Here is a 23,856-nt window from a genome sequence, read left to right on the forward strand (position 1 = left end):
GGTCGGAACGCGAGAGCTCGGCGAGACGCCACCCGCCCTTCGCGCTAGGCGCGACACGGAGAGAATGGCGACTTCCAGCGAAGAAATGGATAGCTCTGCGGAGGAGTTACCAGCAACTCCGACTACTTCAGTAATACCTAATGAGCAAGAGGACAAGACGGGCTGGAAAGTGGTGATCAGCCGGAAAACGAAGAAGAAGGAACGCGCCGAAGCAACTGCGCCACAGCAAGCACAACATACAAGCGGCGGGCAGGTGAGCTCTTCTCGCACGCCTCCTAACATTATGAACCGGGTGATTAGAGCCTCACGCATGCCACCCCTACCGCAAGACAACATCAAGGTAGTGCTTCGCCCAAAGGGCGGCTTGAACATACAAAAGATCGGGCCGACCTCAGTGAGTAAAGCCCTCATGGCAGCAGTAGAACTTAATCCAGAGCAGACCACGGAGGACATTATATGTCCCAATATTACGCAGAATATCATGGTGGCGAGCACGCCCTTTCGAGAAAATGCAGACAAGTATGCGGACGTAAGGGCTATCCGAATAGCCGGAAAAGAGTACGCAGTCAGCGCTTACGAAACTGCCCCAAGTGACACCTGCAAGGGGGTAATCAGATACATCGACACTGCCGACGATCACAGGACGATTGAAAGAAACATCGTGAATGACCGCAACCCCTTGGCACTAGCGGCGAAAAGAATCAAGAACTCAGGATCAGTAATCATTGTGTTTGATGGACTTCGCGTCCCAAACTTCGTAAGATATGGACCAACACTGGTACCCTGCTCCTTATATCGCAAACAAGTGGACATATGCTACGTATGCGGCAAACTCGGACATCGTGCGGACGTTTGCCCCGAGCCGGGCTCCACCGAATGCAGGGGCTGTGGACTTCCTAACCCCACCTCATCCCATGTGTGCGATCCGAAATGCAAGCTGTGCGGGGGCTTGCACGCGACAGCGGACAAGGTGTGTAAGAACCGCTATCTCATTCCATACGTAGTACGCGCACGACGACAACGAGCACGACTGGAGCAACAAGAGAAGGCACAGCTAGTCGAAGAAGAAAAGCAACACGCGGAACGAGGCCGATCTACGTCGAAGACGCCGGGACGCAGCCGCTCACGCTCTCGATCGAGGAGCCACACACCTGCGAGGGCAAGCAGGAGTCGTTCAAGATCACAGGTGCGCTTCGGTGGAAAGAACAACGGAGGCGACGGCACGTGGGCAGACAAAGTCAGAGGAGCTACGACGACCACGCCAAAGGAAAGTGAGTCCCGCAACCCAGATAAAGAGCGGATAGCTATGTTAGAACAGGAACTAAGAGAGCTAAAAGCCGCTTATACTAAGCTAACACTCGAATTAACTGAAATACGTAAAGCGAACATCAGTAGGCCAACGCGCACTCCCGGACCACCAACCGACATCGAAACTCCCCAGCCAGTTGAGATTGCGAGACAGGGAGAACAATGCGAAGAATGCCCGCCTCCTAAGAAGCGAGCTGTAACGCAACCGCGAATGGTCGTGCGATCAGACGTTAAGGACGCCATGGACGCCATGAGCGAGAACATGAGGCTCATGCACGAGAGCATGGTGCGAATGAACGAGACAATGGACATATTTAGCACGCGAGTTCAGAAAATGGAAATGTATCTAAACAACACTGTAGCACCGTCCCTGGAGAGGATGAGTTCACAACACGTCGGTGCGCAAGGCCCACCACATGACGGTTTCACTGCAAGTGAAGGGGGCTACAACAGCCAACATGGCAATGACAAATAAGACACGAAATCTCCGCATCTGGCAATGGAACTGTAGGGGGATCGCCTCAAAAAAGGCGGTCCTCCTGCAGATGGTCAAATCAGAAACCGAGAAGCCACACGTCATCTTCCTACAAGAAACACTCGTAACTGAACTGGCCCTTACGGGATATAAAGCCGAAGCCCACAGAAACGAGCAAGGCAGAGGCGTCGCTATTCTGATTGGAAAGAAGATCCCGTACATTCGGCATGAAATCCGCAACGCAGCCTGCTATCTAGAACACCTCACGATCGAGATCATACCAAATGACCACGTAGGGAACAAGCAAAGCATTTTTCTCACTAATCTGTACAGCAGCCCTAAGGACACGAGGCAAGCATTCAGAGGCATACTGGGCAAGATCGCGCGCCTCGCCAAAGATAGTCCGCTGATTGTAGGTGGGGATTTTAACGCCCCACACCAGGCGTGGGGCTACGCGTATCCCTCTAGCAAGGGAGATCGTCTTCACACGACAGCCTCCGATCTCGACTTCACGCTGATCACAGACCCAGAAACCCCAACTAGATGTGGCACTTCCACATGTCGAGACACCACACCGGACCTCACTTTCGTCCGGGGCGTAGAGAAATGTGCCTGGCACAACTCGGGCATAGACCTTGGCAGTGACCACTATATTCTCCGAATTGATGCAGAGCTACCGGGAAAGAAGCAAAGGGAGTACAAACTAATCGATTGGGACAAATTTCGTGCAATACGGACGCAGCCATCCAACTCAACAGGAGCAAACACGAAGCATACGATAACTAGTTGGACCAAACAGCTCAAAGCAGACATCGTAGCCTCGGAACGAACGATTACGACGGACGTTAAGGTAGAGAGAATGGACAGTCGGCTAGCGAATCTACTCGAAGCCAAACAATCCATACTAGCCAGGTGGCAGGGTCAACGTTTCAACAGAAGACTACGAAGGAAACTCGCCGAACTCAACAAGACCATTGAAGAATACTGCGTGGTTCTCTCCCGACAACAATGGGACGAAGTCTGTAACTCCCTCAACGGGCAAATACGCAAAGGGAGTGGGTGGAGGCTCATAAAACACCTCCTCGACGAAAACGGAACAAAGTCCAAAACTATGCAACGAATCAGGCTAAGCAAATTAGTACACCACGCGAAGCAAAGCAGTACTGCCGAAGCACTTATAGAAGACCTTGCCAAACGGTACTTACCGCTTAAATCGGGGCAATCTCGTAGCTTACAAAGGAAGAACTACGACGGTGTCCCAAACTCGGAGCTAGATGCGGACTTCACAGAAAGCGAAGTACGCTTCGCAATTCACAACCTCAACAGTAACTCTGCAGCAGGCCCCGATGGTATCACAAATCGGACTCTCCGAAATTTAGACGACACATCGGTCATGTTCTTAACGCAACAAATCAACGAAGCCTGGAAAACCGGCCATCTACCTGCAGAGTGGAAGCATGCCAACACGGTCCTCATCCCAAAACCGGGCAAGCCGCTGGGGCTACCAAACCTGAGGCCGATCTCACTAACGTCATGCCTTGGAAAACTAGCCGAACACGCCATCCTGAACCGACTATCGGAATACGTAGAGGAAAAGGAGTACTTCCCCTACAATATGATCGGCTATAGGCCAGGTCTCTCAACGCAAGACGCTATGCTAAGAATCAAGAAAAGTCTGCTGGATCGCCCCACACGAGACACCAAGGCGGTACTAGGACTTGACGTGGAGCAAGCTTTTGACAACATCCAACATCAAGCCATTCTCAAAGCCATATCAGAACACAATCTTGGAACACGTTTCTACCGCTACGTCAAGGCGTTTCTGGAGGATCGAACGGCCACTCTCCGGATAGGCGAGCACATCTCGGAGATCTTTGAACTGGGCGATAAGGGAACACCGCAAGGCTCGGTACTTTCGCCATTCTTATTTAACTTGGCGATGACAAAGCTCTCTCGCGCACTGGGTGAAATTGCAGACGTGGAGCACACCATATACGCAGACGATGTCACCATCTGGAGCACTGGTGGCAGTGATGCGGAATTAGAATCTCGCATGCAAGAAGTCATCTCGGTTACTGAAGCCCATCTCACCCCAATGGGACTTCGCTGCTCTTCCAGAAAATCCGAGCTACTCATCTACCATCCCCCAAGACCAGGGCGCCCGTCCAACGACTGGCGCAGAAACCACACTCCATGCATTGAGTTACACGACAGGGACGGAAATCGCATACATACGGTTGACAAAATACGAATCCTAGGACTAATCATCCAAAGTAACGGCTCCAACTGGGTGATGCTGGACAGCATCAAGATCAAGATTGCGAACGCGATCCGAATGTTTCGGCGCATCATGAATAGGCGCAGGGGACTGAGCGAGGACAACGCCATTAGAATGGTGCACGCTTTTGTACTCTGTCACATCACATACGTGGCTGCGATGCTCAACTGGAAAAAAGAACACCGGAAAAGGCTCGAAGTACACATACGACGAGCTTTCAAGACAGCGTTGGGGCTCCCCGATAATGCCTCCACTGATCTACTCTTACAGCTAGGAGTGCACAATACCCTTGCCGAAATCATCGAGGCTCAGCACACGGCACAGATCGCACGCCTATCAGGCACGAAAGCGGGCAGAGAGATTCTCGTCAAGCTCAGCCTGAACACCATAGCGGAAAGGGACAACGTCTTGCAGTTACCTAAAGTCATGCGAGAAGCAATTAAAGTGCTCCCCTTCCCAAGAAACGTACACCCGATCCACAATCAAGGAAGAAGACTCGCCCGCGCCAGAGCACTCGCGGCAGACGCGACAAGGTTTCCCGACAAGACAGCTTTCGTGGATGCTGCGTACATACCGGGAAAGCACGCCTACTCGGTAGCAGTAATCGACGGACACGGGCGAACGCGCAACTCACTCACGCTCTACACTAAGAAGCCAGATGTAGCTGAACAAGCAGCGATAGCACTAGCGCTCAAAGACTCGAGCTTCACAACTGTATACAGTGACTCTAGAGCAGCCACTCGAGCTTTCGCCAAGGGCGGGATAGACAAGACGACGCTACGAATCTTAGGCGGAAGTAACATCACCGATCACTCGATCGTATGGTTCCCGGCACACATGGGCAGCTTAGGGGGCGGCCAGCGGAATCTCAACGAGATCGCACACGAGGCGGCGCGAGGACTCATCGACCACGTCCCTCCGGTTTCCCCCGCTACCCCGCATATCGAGTACAGGGATCAATTATTCACTTACAACGAGCTCACTAAACACTTTTATCTAAGCAGACGACAGTTCCCCCTCCCGGATAAGAAATTAACGCGCAGCCAATCAGTCACGCTACGCTTGCTCCAAACGAACTCATACCCCAACCCCTGGCGCATGAAGCACATCGACCCAGACTACGACGGACAACATGTGTGTGAACATTGCAGTGAACGTGTTGACTTGAACCATATGCTGTGTGGTTGTGCATGGAGTGACGATTACGCCAAGAACAAGGAACATTGGGACATAGTGCTAAAAAGTGCTTCACTACACGACCAACTTCGGGCTGTCCAGAAGGCCCGCGAGGCGGCGGAGAGCTTCGGGCTCTCTGTGCCGACGTGGGAGGTGCCCTCTACACCTGGCGCCTAGCCAAGTGTCCTTCAGGACCCCTTCTTTTGGGAAATAAAGTTTTACCACCACCACCAAGGGAGGAAAGAGACGCTTAATTCTGCAGCCCTTAAGAGAGCACGGCGCAGAGCGCGCGTTTGTTCTCCGCCGTGCGTTCACTCCCCGTGAAAGCGCGCGTCCCTCGCGCCCTTTCACTCGCACATACAGCGTTCGGCGCGCGGCGACAATTTCATTGCCTTTGACGTCATACGGAACCTCACGGCGACGGCGACGGCAGAAATCTGCTTTGGAGTGTCCATATAATTGCTATCGCAATAAAAAAAGTTGTCGCAGTTTCACCTGAAAGGCAAAGCATCAATTGCGATAGCAAATTTGAAGAGAGCTATATGGAGTAATGATAGCAGCTTTATCAACTGTATAAACTTGGACATGCAGCAGCACCGGCAACACGTAGAGCTGTTGTCGACGCCGCCGGCGTTTTGCCCGCGTTCGCTCAAAATTCGTGCGGCGTTGGTGACTGTTGCCGGAGCCTCTGATATAAATAGGCACTTGGTGCCGCAGCTAAACGTCGCCTCCCTTCCCTCCCCCTCTCCCCCACAGCCTTTCGCGCGTCGGAAGAAGGTACGTTTACTCTACATATATGGTGATTGTAGAGGAGGAAAGAGACGCCTACTTCTGCAGCCCTTAAGGGAGCACAGCGCAGAACGCGCGTTTGTTCTCCGCCGTGCGTTCACTCCCCGTGAAAGCGCGCGTCTCTCGCGCTCTTTCACTCGCACATACAGCGTTCGGCGGCGCGCGGCGACGATTTCCTCTCCATTGACGTCATACGGAACCTGACGGCGACGGCGACGGCAGAAATCTGCTTTTGAATGTCCATGTAATTGCTATCGCAATAAAATTCCAAAAGTTGTGTCCGTAGAGCGGAATCGAACCAGGGACCCCTCGCTTCCGAACGCGCGGCGCTAACCACTACGCCACGAAGCGCACATGGACACACGCACCACGATGACAATAAATACCCAACATTAACGAAAGACTGCGCGTTTCTAACGCGTTTGTGCTAGCGCGTTACGGCCCGTGTAAGAAGCTGGTGTAAGACGCTGTGGCCTCTCCGCCTTACCCCCGTATTCATAAACGCTCCTCGACTTGAACTTGACTTGCCACCGCCTGGGGCAGCGCGTTCGAAACGCGTTGAAGGCGGTGGCAAGTCAAGTTCAAGTCGAGGAGCGTTTATGAATACGGGGGTTATACTCTCTCAGCAGTCATGTGATGGCGTCGGCAAACGCGGTGCACGTTCCGGCATGTGTAAACGGCTGCGTAAGACGCTGTGGCCTCTCCCCCTTACTAGAGAGTACTGCACGTTTTTAACGCGTTTGTGCTAGCGTCCCCTTAAGCGGGAGATGGTGCAATTATAATGAAGGGCGCTGTTATAAAATAGGAATAACGTCACATATGGCGCGTGTCATTGGTGGAAGTCAATCGTTCGATTTAGTGCGGCGAGACTGGGCGAATTACACGGAATATTCACGGTTTACCGATGATTCCCCCCGGAGCTTCGCCCACTCATCATCATTCACCCCGTGGATATGCGGTGTTTTTTTAGATGCGAAGCATCTTATGGTCGGGGCTATGTCCCTCCCTCCCTCCATCCATCCATCCATCCATCCATCCGCCGTGCGGCGTCCACACCCCTACTGCGCATGCGCATCCTCCTCCCCCTCCTCACCTCTCCTTGTCTTATCTCCTCTCCTCTCGGCATTCATGCACATCCTCCTCCCCTCCTCTCCTTGTCTCATCTCTTCTCCTCTCGGCATTCCTCCTCTCCTCTCCGACGCTCCTCTCCTCTCCGGATTGCGCAACGAATGGCAACACCTGCGGCTCCGCGCGCGATAATGCGAAGCAGCTTAGGTTAGAGGCACGACGGTAGGCACTGCGTACTCCGCTGGGGGGCGCCACTGTAGCTCGCGGTATAATGACGTGCGCGCGCGCTCAGCTCCTCTCATTCTCTTCCCGCAACGCACGGTAAAATAACGGCAGCTACGTACCTCAACCTAACGGAAACGACGAACTGAAAACTAGTGGGAACTTGAGTCGACCCCATGGCTGCTTCGCATACTACTCAGGGTTCCCCTACGGAAAGATGGTGTAATTTTTCCCCCGCAGACTATTATAGTCCGTTTGCAATGCTGCACCGGCTTCTTTCAGTACCAATCAATAGCAACAATTTCATACGTATAGAATCATTCACCTTCGATTTCGTGATGTTAGATTAAAAGATTATTTAATTTTTTCAATTTCCTTCCACTTACAAGTCTACAATGTCAGTGCGAATAACCAAACAAATATATTGAGAGAAGAAAGATTGTGATTGACAAACCAAATGAGGAGGCTCTGAAAGATATCTATTGTCTTCCGTTACTATAAACTACGGCTCCATTGGCGGTGCGCAATGGTGGGGAACAGTTTCAATGAATTGTAAGGAGGCTATATTGCCCACACTACCGTATTCTTAAACACGCCGTAGCTAACGAAACGACCATGAGAGCGCGAAGACATAGGCGGCTATTTCATAACCTACATGACACGCATGTCATGACATTTATGTCATCAGTCCTCAGGAGTTCCTTTAACTAAACCTAAGAGAAATTAGGGCGAAAGCCTTAGTCATCCTCATGACTGACTTCTACCACCACCCTTTGGTGTTTCCTTCACTAAGTACCCACGTCCGAACCCTTTCAGTGTTTTTGAGTGTTAATCTTTTTTTCGCTAAGTCATTGCCATTTTGCTGAGTCATGCTCATGATTATGACTTCTACCCGCATCCTTTAGTGTTTCCTTCCCTTAGTACCCACGTCCGAACCAATTCCAGTAGTCATCATCATCATCATCATCATCAGCCTATATTTATGTCCACTGCAGGACGAAGGCCTCTCCCTGCGATCTCCAATTACCCCTGTCTTGCGCTAGCGTATTCCAACTTGCGCCTGCCAATTTCCTAACCTCATCATCCCACCTGACTTTCTGCCGTCCTCGACTGCGCTTCCCTTCTCTTGGTATCCATTCTGTAACCCTAATGGTCCACCGGTTATCCATCCTACGCATTACATGGCCTGCCCAGCTCCATTTCTTCCGCTTAATGTCAACTAGAATATCGTCTACCCCCGTTTGTTCTCTGATCCACACCGCTCTCTTCCTGTCTCTTAACGTTACTCCTAAGATTTTTCGTTCCATTGCTCTTTGTGCGGTCCTTAACTTGTTCTCGAGCTTCTTTGTTAACCTCCAAGTTTCTGCCCCGTATGTTAGCACTGGTAGAATGCAATGATTGTACACTTTTCTTTTCAACGACAGTGGTAAGCTCCCAGTCAGGATTTGGCAATGCCTGCCGTATGCACTCCAACCCAATTTTATTCTTCTGTAAATTTCTTTCTCATGATCAGGATCCGCTGTGAGTAATTGACCTAGATAAACATATTCCTTTACAGATTCTAGAGGCTGACGGGCGATCCTGAATTCTTGTTCCCTTGCCAGGCTATTGAACATTATCTTTGTCTTCTGCATATTCATCTTCAACCCAATTCTTGCACTTGCAATTCCAGTAGTATTTGAGTGTGAATAATTTTTCGCTGAGTCATTGTCGTTTTTGCTGAGTCATGCTCATGAGTATGATTTCTACAGCCATCCTTTAGTGTTTCCTTCACTTAGTATCCACGTCAGAACCCATTTCAGTGGTTTTTAAAAGTTAAACTTTTTCACTGGGTTATTGTCATGACCTACATGACACGCATGTCATGACCTATCACTTATGCTCGTCATACACGCATGTCATACTATACCAATTTTGGTACCCACCAAGTTAACGAAACGACCATGAGAGCACCAAGACGTAGGCGGCTATTTCATGAACTATATGACACGCATGTCATGACATTCATGTGGTGACAAATTATATATGTTCGTCATATACTCTTGTCATAGTGTGCCAATTTTGGTACATACCAAGCTAATAAAACGACCATGAGAGTACAAAGTCGTAGGTGGTTAGATAGGTAGATAGATAGATAGATAGATAGATAGATAGATAGATAGATAGATAGATAGATAGATAGATAGATAGATAGATAGATAGATAGATAGATAGATAGATAGATAGATAGATAGATAGATAGATAGATAGATAGATAGATAGATACTGTCAAAGTAGCAAATGTGCGCCAAGAAATGCTTCGCATTTAAAAATGGGGGCCGCTTCACAATTGTGGTGCGAAGACTGTGCAAACAGCGACACTGTCCATCCCACCCACCTTTACCTCGGATTGGCTAAGTTTTCGCAAGGTTATGCGTGGTTCACCGGTGCGATACCCGGGGTTGGTCCGAAGTCGTCTCATCCGCTCTCGAGTAGCGGCACGACGGTTCTCCCGGCGCGCTTCCTCTTCTTCGGGAGTAACGCCCTTCTTCGGTCACCCCATCTTCACGGCGATGTGCTCGGCGCGGAGACGCGAAGCCATTATGAGGATCAGCGCAGTGACGTCACGGCTTAGCTCCGCCTCCGCAGCTGTGGCAAGGTTCGGCACGGCAACGCGGGGGCTCGGTGTTTGACGTCATGGCTCAGCAAAGCTGAGGCGAAGCGATGCGACGCGCCCAATGACGTCACGGCTTAGCGCCGCCTCCACAGGTGTGGCGAGGCTGAGCGCAGCTGGGCGGCACGTTGCTAGGTGACGCATGGTGACGTCATCGCTCGGAGGAGGGTTTTCTGCGCACAACCGCCGGTGAAACCTCGAGCTTAAACAGCTTCGCTGTTAAAAAATTGAATAACACTATTATTATTGGCTACAGTTGTGTGCAGTGCGATATTTCAGCCAGTCAGTAAAAACGAGACAGAAGAAAATACGACAAATGTGGTTCAAGCTAGCTACTATTTTGTAATGACTTACAGTATAGGAAATGTGTATGTATAGTTTGCAGCTGGGCCGAACGTGGCGTCAAAATAGCTGAAACGACCTCGCATGTCGATTGTAACTCGCCACGGAGGTTCGCTTGCTATGATGTTTTGCTGCTTTGCACAATATCAAGAGTTAAGACTTCTGGTCGCGGAGACCACATTCTGATCCTGACGGAATACGAAAATGCTCGTGTACATTGATTTAGGTGGGCCCGTTTCCGAACCCCAGGTGGTCAAAGTGAATCCGGAGCCTTGCAGTACCGAGTCTCTCCTATAGGCCAGAATTTTGCAGCTCTTGTTAAAGCAGTCATCTTGTTCTGGGGACTGTGGGAACCAGTGAGTACTATACCACTCAGCATGTTGTTGCCACATGCGTGGTCCATGGAGAGAATGCGAGCCACGCATGGGACAAGATTCAGAGGGGCATCCTTCATCGCTCGTTCGGCCCAATTCCCGCAGTCCCCAGAACAAAATGGATGCCCCCTACAAGAACTATAAAAACCTGCAGTCACGTTTCACTTTGTGAACGCGGGTTATGCGCAAGCGTATGGACGCCGCTAACATGCAGAGTGAGCACCACGGCGTCTAAGCACAAACGGAAAGGGCGCGAACGTGGCGATTCTCTTCACCTCCAGGCGCCTTCCTCCTCCTAAGAATGCCTTGTTTTATTTAGGGACCTTGCCTCCTCCGGCGCTCGCTTCCCTCGCGGCTCCGAACAATATCGCCGATTTCGCAGATGGGCCATCTACGCTTACACGTAAAATTCTGGTTTATAGAATACACTTGTTTCGGAATGATAAACTGCGTGATTTCCTTTTATTGCGATAGGAATTAAACACGGACGTTCGAGGCGCATTTACACCATTGGTGGCGCCGCCGCCGCCACCGTTGTTGAGGTGTCCCGCTGACGGCGCATGCCCGGAGGGTTAGAGGGTCTGCAGAGAAGCGGAGTGTGTTTAACTGCAAAAACGACGAAGTGATGTGGACGCGCCATCAACGCTACGCAAAATCGCCTCGTTGGCGGAACAAGGGCAGCGTTCTGCCTTTCGCTGCTGGCATGAGCGTCGAGCTCACGCACGCTCTTCTCTGAGATGGCAAAATCAGTAGCAATATATATTAGGCAGTTTCGCTTTTGGAGGGAAGCTGCCAAATATATTTTTTATCTAGTAGAGAAAAGTAACGGCCAAACTTTCGGTTTCTTGATTTTTTCTTTAATTTTGCTGCTAAACCCAAGCGCCATAAGTCCGCGTTGCATCACAGCATTCAAGTATCTTATCGCATTTACCGAGCTTGAGCATTGAAAAAGCTGCCCAAAACTGCTTATATCGAGCTTTAAATTCATTTAAGATGCAGTGCCTCGTTCTTAAGCATCATACACTTACCTAGACAAAAACAGACAGTAGAGACCGAAGAGACAAAGCTCTTTACGGCACCCAAAGCTTTGTCCCTCCCTCGTCATCGCCCGTCGTCCGTAGCTCTGGTTTGCATGGAGTCCGCTAGGGGCGCTGCAGTGCACAAGGGCGTTCGTTCCCAACGCGCACTCTCTTTCGCTCTTCAGCCATGGATGATAACGGTTGCTTCTGATAACGGCGCACCCGCCATGGATGAAAAGGCGAGAGTGGCGGCTCAACTGTAAGCGGAGTCGAGGGCTCCCAAAGCTGCTGCAGCACGGCGACGCAGGCAACAAGCGGACCCGGAGTCTAGGGCGCAGGAAGCTGCAGCAAAATGGCGACGCCGGCAAGCGGACCCGGAGCTGAGGGCTCGCGAAGCTACAGCAGTACGGCAATGCCAACAAGCGGACCCGGAGCTGAGGGCTCGCGAAACTCGCGCTTGAACCGAGCATCGGCGCCACCAACCTCAGGTAGAGAACGCTTCCGGCGTTTTGCCGCCGCTTCCCGCGCTCTCGCCGCCTCTGGGTCCGCTTGCCGGCGTCGCCGTGCTGCTGCACTGATCACAAGGCAGTCTTAATGAAGGGAAAACGAAGTCCGCACCTCAATACCATATATGACCAATAGAACAACATTGTATATACTGTACAAATGTGTTGTCTCATTTGCATGTTCGAGTGGGCAATGTACGAGAGATTCACGGTTACCCGAATGATCCCTCGGTGCTTCGCCCACTCATCATCATTCACTTCGTGGATATGCGGTGTTTTTTTTTGTGTGTGTGTGTGTCTGTTGTTTCTCATTTACTATGTTTTGAAGTCGTCGCTTGCTGTAAAACTAACTTCACAGTATTCTAGAAAGGTAATTTAGAAATATAACTAAACGTAAAAATCCTCTTTAGAATCTTTTTAATGTTTTCTCGGGTTTCTGAGGAACTCCCGTCAATAAAAGCGTGAAGCAGTTCTCTCTCTCTTTTCTAATTCCTCTGTATTCTTTGGTGGAAGCCTTTTCTTGTCCTCACTGTGAAGTGGAAACAAATTTTTTTGTGAGGTGATAATGACAGTTGTACTCAACTTTTCAATTCTAAATATTAATATGTTTGTCATGGTCAGAACACCATACTTTGAGGGCCTTATTAAGTTAATAACTTATTCGCATGTACATTTTATTTGTGGATAAGGGCATACTGTTAACGTGTCGCTAATTGGCGTAGCAAGGGCATCATGATGACAGTAACGATTTCGTGATAAAGTCGCGTAGCTGCGTAGTAGTCTACGAGTGACTCCACAGTGGAGTGTTACGGGTCAATTTAGAACATCTGACGTTCCATAACCAGCAGCTAAATATGACTGCACTGGCGTTTTTCTTCCTTTCTTTCTTCCTTCCTTCCTTTCTTTCTTTCTTTCTTTCTATCTATCTATCTTAGAGCACTGCACGGGCCGATTTTTTCAGCCCGGGCCCGGCCCGGGCCCGTTTTTACGTTGGGCTGCCCGCCCGAGCCCGACCAAAAGTTTTATGGCGAGACCCGGGCCCGGCTCAGCCGGCCACCCCTTTGCCATAGGCCCGAGCCCGGCCCGAGCCCGACTCGAAACCGGCCCGAACCCAGCCTGAACCCGGCCCGAGACCGAAAAAGACATGTTTTCGGAGTCGAGACGAGCAAAGATAACTCGCTGCACTTTACATACACACCACCAGAAAGTCCGAGCCCGGCCCGGGCCGCGTCAAAAAACCCGAGCCCGGCGCGGGCCCGGGTCAAAAACCACAAGCCGTGTCCGAACCCGGCCCGAGCCCGTGAAAAAACTGCCCTACCCGGGCTTTCAGGTAAACCCGAGCCCGTGCAGTGCTCGAATCTATCTATCTATCTATCTATCTATCTATCTATCTATCTATCTATCTATCTATCTATCTATCTATCTATCTATCTATCTATCTATCTATCTCTCTCTCTCTCTCTCTCTTTATAGTCTTAAATGTGCCTACTGCGACTGGTAACTGAACCTGCGACATAGTACTCACAGCAGATCGCCATAGTAGCTGAAATACAGCGGTGGCTGGCGCGAACATGACCGTTTCACTGACGCGGTAAGGTCTGTCTTTCCCTGCGCAGGCCTCTTCGTATTTCCAAGCATCGTTCGTGACTTCCCCTTCTTCGTTCGAAATGGGGCGCAATAACGGCGTTTCGCGGTACATAAGGTCCGACTTGGCGTTTGTTCTCCCGATGCCACTACTATAGCCCTGCGAGCTTTGACTTGTACCACGCAATTTGCCATACAGCCGGAAGGTACGATGACAGTGAGCAAGAGATCATTTGTGGCGGAGGGAAGGAGGGAGGGGGGGGGGGGTAATTCCCATTTTCTTGAGAAAGCGGGGGCCGTGGCTGTGGAGGGTGAAAGGACAGTTGGCTTTCAGTAAGCTACGATCAGATACATCTCAGTGCCACCGCAGCTGCTATTTCAGCTTTGCTATCAGTCCTTTTCATATTTTCTTTTCTTCGCCTGTTCTATTCCTTGATTCGCTTTTGCGGCTTGTGAGATTGGGGAAGGAACAGCGATCAGGCGGGGTCCATGGAACGATACCGATTGTCCGGCGTAAGCGGGCTAAGTGTTGCGGAGGTGTCTCTGGTGTGAAATAATACTGGCGCCATCCACATAGCGACTACTGGGTTGTTATTCAATACATGAAGGCGCCGAAAAAAAAAAAGAACAAAGACACTTTCAAGATGGCGTTGCCTGGCAACGGGGAGGAACCCCGCGAGCCTTTGTCACGCGACGAGCTCACGTCGTTTTCAAGGTCTTATCCACCGGCTGCGGAATCGCGCCACGCCTTCGGCTGAGCGATGTCCAGTGACCTTTGTGCCGATAAGAAACGGCACCACGCGAAGAAAAACTTTCGCAAGCCAGCAGGTTCACTACGCCTGACTCGTTCAGAACAGTTCAACTCGAAGGGTTTTCTGCGGCAGCGGTGTCTCAATGGCAGTGGCGATTCGCTGCCGAGAGTGAAGTAGTGGGTTCGATTCCGAAGCTCTAGGCGGCCGCCTCCCAATGGAGGCAGAATGCAAGAACACGCGTGCGCCATGCTTTGGGTGCGCGCTAAAGGGCGCTCAAACCACTAGGTAAAATAAAAATAGAAGGTGAAAAACAATCGCCTCCTCCTCTCCGGGCTTTCCGGTCTTTCATTCATGTCCAGTCTGTTGTTTTTTCTGATTTTTTTGTTTGTTTGTTTTTTCGCCTTAGATTTATAAAGGTCCACGAAAGAAGGCAAAGTCATCCTTGGATACGCAAAAAAATAGCAGCATTGCCGCATACTTTTTTTGTGGATTTGTAAAGCATAAGCGAAAACAGATTGCGAGCGATACTTCGCTGCGGTGATAATCCGCGAAGGCGATAAATATTTTAAAATATACGAATCGAACACTGCATTTCAGCAAGCACCGCAAGGCTTGAATGAAGCAAATATCTTTTTGTTTTCTCACTCTCACGTGCGTCCGAGTATTTATGGCGCACTTGGATAATCCGAAGACACCTGCTAGCTACCAGTGGGTATGGTTCTTACTCACTCTCTAACTGTGTGAGCGCGAAAATAACATCGATACGGGTGTCAGACATTGTGCCGATCCGACCTGCAGCGAACGCCCTTCATCGTGCCCGTTCATTATCAATTATGCGAAAGCTCTCCGCCCGCTACAAGCGGTTCATTCGTTATTCTTCTTCTTTTTCTCTCCCAGATCTCTCAGACGTCCCGCTTTAAGCGCCCCGGAGGCGATCGAAGCGCCACTGACGCTTCGCAACCGCCCACCCTTTTGACCGACCTTTTCTTCGGTGCGCCATGGCGACGGAAAAATGTATACGGAGCGAGAGATGCGCAATATTATCGTAAACGTATGCCAGAATACATCGCAATATAATACATGAGTCACTTCACATCCAATATTGATTAATCGATTGCGTGTCAGACGCTCACTGGGCGCGACTGTTTCCTTTTGCTACCATTGTACAAAAAGCTTCACGAGCTAGAACATCACTCGGTTCGAGCGCATTCGAAAACTGTGATTAAGTCTTGCCCAATAAATACACTCAAAACTCAGGTGTTTTTTTTTTTGTTTTTAAGTTAATTTTTTAAAGATTCCTCTCTTGTGCGTCAAGCCGTTCCTTTCTTCTGTCCCTGTCGAAACACGCAACGCAGAACGACATACCACGATCAAACAGGCGAAATAAATCCAATACGCCGCAATACACAGTAAGTAACGAAGTAAGATACAGCGATACAAGACAACGTCTCATCTTACGACAGACCCTTGCTTCTTGTTTTATAGGCCTTTTATAGAGAAATTCGTCCTAAATAATGCGAATACGCCGAAATATTTTACAACTGTAGCAGAAGGCGACACAAGTGTCGTAAGACAATCGACCACGAAGGAATGAAACTGGGAAACTAGCGAGCGATGATAGAGGCGTTGTAAAATAGGATCGCGTCGTATTATTTGTTACAGGGTTTGCTGCCTGCGTGAGAACCAGGGCCCGTATTGATAAAAAGCTCTTACACTAAAATTTTTCGCAAGTGAAAATTCCAACCAATCCAGATGCTGGACATATGATCAGTGAACGATGCTGGCCACTACTGACAAACGAAAAGCTTTGTGAATTCGGCTCCGGAACAGTATTTTTTTCCGCAGTAATTTATTGCATAAGCTCTACATAGTGGTACTATCTTCTGGCTTCGCAGCATGTGGTGTAATCGGGGGAATAGGCAACGACGGCAAGGATTCCTTCTATGTAACGGTATACCCCAATACGTCAAGTGGAAAAAGTTCGTCTCCGGCGCTTGACGTCGCAATTTCACTAAGTAAATATATGGACCTTGAAGCTATGCGTTAACTAGTGCCCTCTTTACGCAATATTTGACACTACTCTGGCTCACCACTACTGCTTGACTCGTGTGCAGAGCATATAAGGTACATTGGGGGTGTGCGAGTATTCGAAATATTGAACACGAATCGAATCATCTCCGCTATTGTGCTCTTATTTGATTTGAGAATTTACTTCTATAAATTGTCGAATATTCGTTCATTCGAGCATTTAAGGTCACGAGGGAGTGATGACGACGGAAGTAAAGGCTGTAGCGAAGTATTTCGGTGAAGGAAAAAAAAACAATTAGGGGGTCTTACGTGCCAAAAAAAGCAGGATCTGATGCTGAGACACGCCGTAGTGGGGAACTCCGGAATAATGTGGACCACCTGGAGTTATTTAACGCGTACCTAAATGTAAGTACACGCGCGCTTTCGCATTTCGCTCCCATTGAAATGCGGCCGCCGTGGGCGGGGTTCTATCCTGAGGCCTCGTGCTCAGCAGCCTAACACCAAGCACGGCGGGTTTCGGTGAAGGGTAACTGCTGTGGCTGCGCAGACACACCAGTGCCTGATGCAATGCACGGGGGTAAATAATTTATGTACAATAATTTCCAGTCATTCAATAAGAATGCCTCGCTTTTACCCGAATTTACCTATACACGAATTTGTTGTTTCAATTTATTATTTGGCCACTCTCCTCATGCTTGCTTCCCTTTAAAACAGTGTGCGGTGTTCTGATATCCATTTCATTCACTGAACACAACACTTTACGTTCATTTAGTGACGTGCTGCTACCATTGTTACCATTTTTGAGGGTGTTCCGGATAACTAAAAGCAGTTGTTACTCATTTACAAGCTCCTCAGTCGTCCGGATGTCTAAATGCGAATAATATTGCATACACGTGTCAAAAAAAGTTCATAAGCGTAATTTTTTTCACCAAACAGGCAACATATATACTTCATATTTGACTTTCTTTAGAAATGTCAACATATTCATCGTTCGATTCAGTAGTATTCTGTAGTCGTCCTTCTAAAATATTTTCATTCGAGTTGATTCGCAAATTTTACTACTCGAACATCTCTACTTATAATTTTTTGTAATTTAAAAAATATTTAAGGTGTATTTTTTGTCGGTAGTGCGGTTTTCTCTGTTGTGACATTTGATGTATCTGTGGTGTATTTGTAGTGCTTGTGCCATTTCAAGCTGTATTTGCCTGTGCTGAAATTTCATATCTTTAGGTATTAAATATAATTTCGGGATGCCTCTTTTTCTTGCCTTTGCGATGTTGTCTGGTGTACTTACGTGTTTCTCATGTGAAAGGGAGTAGCCGCGTCACATGTTGGTGCAAACATCTTATTTATTCATGTCAATAAAACGACAACAAAAAAGAGCTCTCGTTTAAAATAAAAAAAAGCGCTTCCTTTGGTTGCGACGCAGGCCGCGAGACTGGTATGCATTTGTACCGTATCGTCACGTGTAAGGTCATATCTAAAGTCCTCACGTGCTCGGTTCCTTTCTCGGCAGGAGTGCGGTGTATCCGGATCCTATCGCTGGAGGTGCCCCAGACGGTGGTTGTGGGCACGGAGGCCCGGCTGAGGTGCGCCTACGACCTCGAAGGGGACGTGCTCTACTCGGTCAAGTGGTACCGTGACGACGTCGAGTTCTTCCGATTCGTGCCTTCCGACCGACCGCCCGGGCAGTTCTTTCCGGTGGACGGCATCAGGGTCGACGTGAGTAGCAGCATTCCGCGACGACGGTACAAATAGGCTTTTGGGGATCGCCGGAAGTTTGCTCGTGGCATTATTGCAACGCAGTCGTTTATGCTAGAGGTTAGGTTCAGGTGCGCCACGTATATAGTCTTTGTCAAAAGTATGCGGCCTATACGTTGCCTGTGAGGGCCCTTTTCTGTGGTGTGTCAAACGTTCCGGTGTCCTAACGAACGAACATAACTGTCGTACTAATCATCCAAAGCTCCGGACGGCTAAGAGCGCCACGGGAGCCACTGCACACAGCGAAACGACACATACGGTGAAGGCACGGACAAGCCCTGACACTTTTGGCAAAGGCAGTAATTGAGTAAGCAGTGGAGCTGAAGTTATACTGTGGTTCCGTATAGGAGTTATGTCTTAAATTATGCGTTCTTTTCTTTTCTTTTGTTCATTTCAGCTGACAAACACTTGTGATTTTTTTCTACACATTCCACGAAACGTAATATCTGTTGCCTGCTATACGGACAATTTTACTGTGCACGTTTAGGATTAATGACCCCACTCGAAGGAAAGAGAGAGAGAAAGAAAGCCTTCACGCTGAAAGCATGGCCGCGCAGACTTGTTTCTCCCCCCCCCCCCCCCTCCTTTATTTCCGAATGCACGCGCTGCGTCATGAAAGATGCCGAACTCTACTGAAAGCATTGACCTAATCTAAGCACCTCACCGGAAAAACCACTGGGGTTGCCTTTTCATACATGTACAATTTTCATTTTTTATGATTTAATAAACATCTTTCTCTCTCTCTTTACGGAAAGCAAAAATATTTATTTATTATTTGCGTTTTCTCATACAACGGAATACCTTCAAGTGTTAAACACCATTTATCTCATCAAACACTCGTTCTGGGCTTTTTTTTTTTTTTCAAGCAATTCAAACACCGCAAATAGAGCTCCAAAGAAAAGGCTCTTCGGCCAGTTGCTCTTTACTTGGCACGTAAAAACAAAAGCTCTCGAAAACATTACGAGTAGAGCATACTGACATTTGGCAATAGTAAATAACCCTGGCAGTCTAACGTCCGTATGTAAACAAGACATGCGGGCACACAATCACTCATGCTCGGCAGGTGTAGAGCACATCGAGCCACGCGCGGTTTGCAAGCTTCCGAATGCCTCACATCGCACGTCCGTGACAGCCACACACTCGTGTCCGGTGTGCAGATTTCGGAAAGCAGCACTTCACGTGAAGTGCTTTTTTTTATGCAGGCGCTGGCAGCTCGCACAACCTTATAGCGCACAGAAGAGTGCCACACTCAACAGCCAGAAGCAAATAAAAGCAACGAACAGCGCAAGAAAGTCGAAGAGGTTCAAGGGGGGGCAGCACAGAGATTGCTGCTTCGGCTGCTTCCGTTACTTGCACAGACTCGGCAGCTATAGGGCCCGCGCACCATGCATATATACCGACGCGGGTGCCAGTGAGAGGTGTTTCGCAGGATTCGCCGCATTAAATATTTGTTATTAATACCGAGAAGCAAGCTCTCGAGCGGGTAGGGGGGAGGGGGTTCCCGCGCGCGTAACGCGGGCCACCGCTCGGCTTACAAGATTTACACACGATGCGCTGCGCTTTCTTTTTTTCTATTCCGCTCCACTCGTTATTATGGTAATGAGCGGCAGCGCCTGTAACTTTGTTCCCCGCATCTCCGCAGCGTGGTGGGAAGGGAGGGTGCGCAATGGGCGAGAAGGCGTGCCAGTGTTTGAAGAGCGCGCGCGTAATGTAATGCAGTTCGCGCTCGTTATTCCGCCATTTTCATATGTGGTGGCGCGCAACAGCCTAGCAATCGTAATGGGAATGCAAATGCACTACTCCTCTCTCTACATACCGCCGCGAGGATGCCCCCTCCTCGTCGTTTGTCTTGATTCCTCGAACGATCGCCCGCCGCCTGCGCGCCTTGGAGAGCGCATACACAGGTATAGGCGCGAGCTCCGTGCCCACTGCGCGGATTTCGGCGCCGCCGACAATGTCGCAGTTCACTGAAAACTGCGCGTTGTCGTCGTCGTCGTTTTTGAGAACGTCTTTGATGATTACGAGTGTGTTGTTTCATTTTTATATATAGTTTTTTTTTTGAAGACGAGCACTGCGCGCATGCGAGACTCGAGCAACGACCCGCGAGCGAGCGCGACTTGTCCCAGTGCTACGGCGCGCACTACTAGCGCTTGCGACGCGTGACACTCGCGCATATATACGCAGCAAGATACCGTGCCCGCAGGCGTCGCGGCGTTGCATGCTGCGTGTGGAATGACGCGCACGTCGTCCTGCGGCAAAATTTTTATTCTTGCCTCGCTCGAAGACGCCCAGACAAGAAGAAGAAAAAAAAAACGCGAATTCCTTTCGCCACGCTACGGTAGAGACGAACAAAGTAATACGTTGCGCAGAGGCGAGAACTATGTTAATCGTCTGTCGCGTTCGTCACACAGCGCCTCAGGCTACGTTCTTTCTTTTTATCTCAGGAGAAGAGCCGGGCGTCTGAGAAAACTAAGAGAACGCTTTCAAAGAGGCGTGTAAGGTTGCGAAAAGTGTAAGAAGCTTCGAAGAATCGCGCGTATACAAACGAGTGCACCTGGATTGGAGGGCTGAGTGCTTGGGGCACAAATGTTTTGCGGCTCCACAGCAGAGTTAGCCGGCCACTAACTTGTACGAACTGCATGATATAAGTCACGTGCTGATTCGTCTCTCACTTTTATGCTTACGCTTGACAGCATAACTATATCGCATGCACTCGAGTACGCTTGGAAAGTGAAGAAGCGAACACTGTATGAGGGACTCACTGAGTGCTCTCCGCTCTCTTGTTATCCTCCAGTTGCAGCGTTCAAACAACGGTACCGTGTTCATCCGCAATGTGGATCACCTCACGGGCGGCAACTACAAATGCGAAGTTTCGGCAGATGCCCCTTCTTTCAAGACAATGTTCGTCGAAAAGCTCATTCGGATAGATTGTGAGTGCCTAAAATTATTTTTCTTCCTTCGCTAACTGCATGTTTGTGTATTGTGGGTGATAAGGCGTGTGCATCTCTGCTCTTACGGTGAGTGTGCATACCTCTGTCGGTGTAATTACATCGTACAACGTTCAAGCTGAACGCAAGGTGGGCAGGTGTGAATGATGTGACCACGGCGGCACCGATTCTGTGGGGCTAAATACGGAAACGCCCTTGTTCGCACGCACGAGAACCCGAACCTATACACGATAAGCTGTTCCTTGCTGGGAGTGGCGCGGCTCGCACCCGGAGCAGTCATGGTGTCAATTTCATTTGCTTTGTAGACACTGCCTTACATGGTTGACATTACGTTTGAAGTTTACATTTCATTAGCGTGACAAGGGCACGTCAGTTTTGAGGGCAGACACATGAAAAAAAAAAAAACAATGCGGGCAATTTTGCACTCCGTCGTGCAAAGCTTAGGCACAGCGAAAGTAGTCAATCCTCAAGTCTCACTGGTGGCTACTGCTAGGTATTAACTTGGTTGCTGCTACGTCTTAACTTGGTTTTCCTTAACTACGCAAGTAGGGAAGGTATTCTCGAGCGACCATTTTCAAGGTACCTTCCCTTTCGCGACATTTACCCGCCGTGGTTGCTCAGTGGCTATGGTGTTGGGCTGCTGAGCGCGAGGTCGCGGGATCGAATCCCGGCCACGGCGGCCGCATTTCGATGGGGGCGAAATGCGAAAACACCCGTGTACTTAGATTTAGGTGCACGTTAAAGAACCCCAGGTGGTCCAAATTTCCGGAGTCCCCCACTACGGCGTGCCTCATAATCAGAACTGGTTTTGGCACGTAAAACCCCATAATTTAATTTTTTTTTCGCGACATTTCGCGCGACTAGCGCTGGACGCGTCGGCGCCTATATACGTTCCTGGCTATATATGTTCCTGGCACGCCGCAATCGCAGGCAGGCAGACAGGCATGAGCCGTGTCTGTGTCGGGCGAAGCGATCGCGCACCTGCGCCGGCGATTACGGCAACGCGAGGTGACGTCATCGCTACTGCTTCGGCGCATGCGTGGCTAGGCAACGCGGGTGGCGTCGGCAGCAGCTCTGCGCGTTGCCTCGTTAGTGCTGTTACAATTTCTTTCTCTCTCTATCTCGCTCTCATTTTCTCTTTCCCTCTCTCGAGCATTGCGTGCGCCGCGCATGCTCTCCTTCCCTCTCCTTCACATCCCACGTCAAGGCAACATGTGCATGGCACGGAGAGGAGGCGAGGCACACGCCGCTCCGCGAGAATGCAGTGACGTCATAGCTCGGCGAGGTTCTGCGACAGCAGGCGCCACTTTTTACGGTTAGCTAGAACAGCTTCGCTGTTAAAAAGAAGAACGTGAGAGAAGGTGCCTAACGATATCAGTATAAAGAGTTTAGAACTGTAGACTGTTGGGTTAGTTGGTGTTGCATATTTCTCATTGTGCTGGGCGAAAAAATTGCCGGGCCAGGCGAACAGGACAGACGCTCATAAGCAGCTTATGATTTATTGAAACGTTCCTATGAGCAGCACATGCGCTGGGAACCACGCACAAGTGCCTCTGACGAACTGGGCACTGGCAATCCCTAGAGAAATGGTACACATGTCATATCGGCGGTACCCTCCATTCGAATGGCTAGTGAGCCTGTCCATCTGTCCTCTCTCGCTCCCCAACAATGTTACCGCTCAGCACAATAATGTATATAAAGAGGACGCAAATTTGTTTACACCGTTAATTTTGTTATTTATGATACTGACCTTGAATTAAATAAAACCATCCAGTACCGGTCATTTTGGTCATTTTGACTTACTCTGTGCGTCTCGTTGTTAATCAGAATTATCTTTTTCAATGCCTAACACAAAAATAATTGCGACTACGCATGTATTGCTAATTTAGTATGTAGCTGTGCCCTGTTATCGCTTTAATAGTTTTTGAAAACTAAGAAGCGTCTATTTAGTATCGCGAACAAACAAGACCGACTGATAAATTGTGATCAAAAAAGTTGTGCCTACTGCAGTGACTGGGCCTGACTTTATGAAATAGCTCCGCCTCACCCGCTTGAAATTCTGACACCGATCATTCAGAGTTCGTGCCAGCCCGTACCTTTCAATCTCAGTTAGAACCAAGGATCCTCTTCCGGATCAACCACTTTCTGGGATCATTGATTTTAATTCCCGCTGGTTGACTGAGCAAACCGAAACGGATGAGACAGCAATAACACACACCTGATGAACGTTATTGTTTCATCGCGTAATTCTTCTGGATTCCGCATGTCCAAGGATGCAGTGGGGCACTTCGGTGAACATTGGAGGTTGCAAAGGAGTGGTCGTGGTCTCAGAAAAGTGGGCCTGCTGTTGCTATTTTTGATAAAGGCGCTTTTAGACTATACTCAACGCCGTAAGTTGCACCACCTGAGCACCACTGTCTCGAACGCACCATGTTCTGCCACTCGCCCATCAGTTGACAGTCATGTAACAACGCACAGCTTACCAATCGGGACTGCGATACCCCTGTAAGTGTCAGGCGCGTTCTGTAGCTAGAATAATTTTATCATCGCCGGCCTTGAGCTATGATTTGTCA

The 23,856-nt window shown here is 49.4% G+C and overlaps 1 protein-coding gene across 2 annotated transcripts in view; it reads left to right on the top strand.

Moving 5' to 3' along the window:
- LOC119455715 (beta-1,3-galactosyltransferase 5) overlaps positions 1 to 23,856 on the top strand; it is a 238,683-nt gene that overhangs the window by 53,210 nt on the left and 161,617 nt on the right. The window contains exons 2-3 of one of the 2 annotated variants that reach the window (XM_049669221.1): positions 18,091 to 18,296; positions 21,130 to 21,265. In XM_049669221.1, the coding sequence (XP_049525178.1) occupies positions 18,091 to 18,296; positions 21,130 to 21,265 (342 nt within the window). Of the gene's footprint in view, positions 1 to 18,090; positions 18,297 to 21,129; positions 21,266 to 23,856 lie in introns of those variants that run through there. The other variant, XM_049669223.1, reaches the window with a different exon arrangement.

This window comes from Dermacentor silvarum, chromosome 6, assembly GCF_013339745.2.
Source record: "Dermacentor silvarum isolate Dsil-2018 chromosome 6, BIME_Dsil_1.4, whole genome shotgun sequence".
NCBI classification, from domain to species: domain Eukaryota; kingdom Metazoa; phylum Arthropoda; class Arachnida; order Ixodida; family Ixodidae; genus Dermacentor; species Dermacentor silvarum.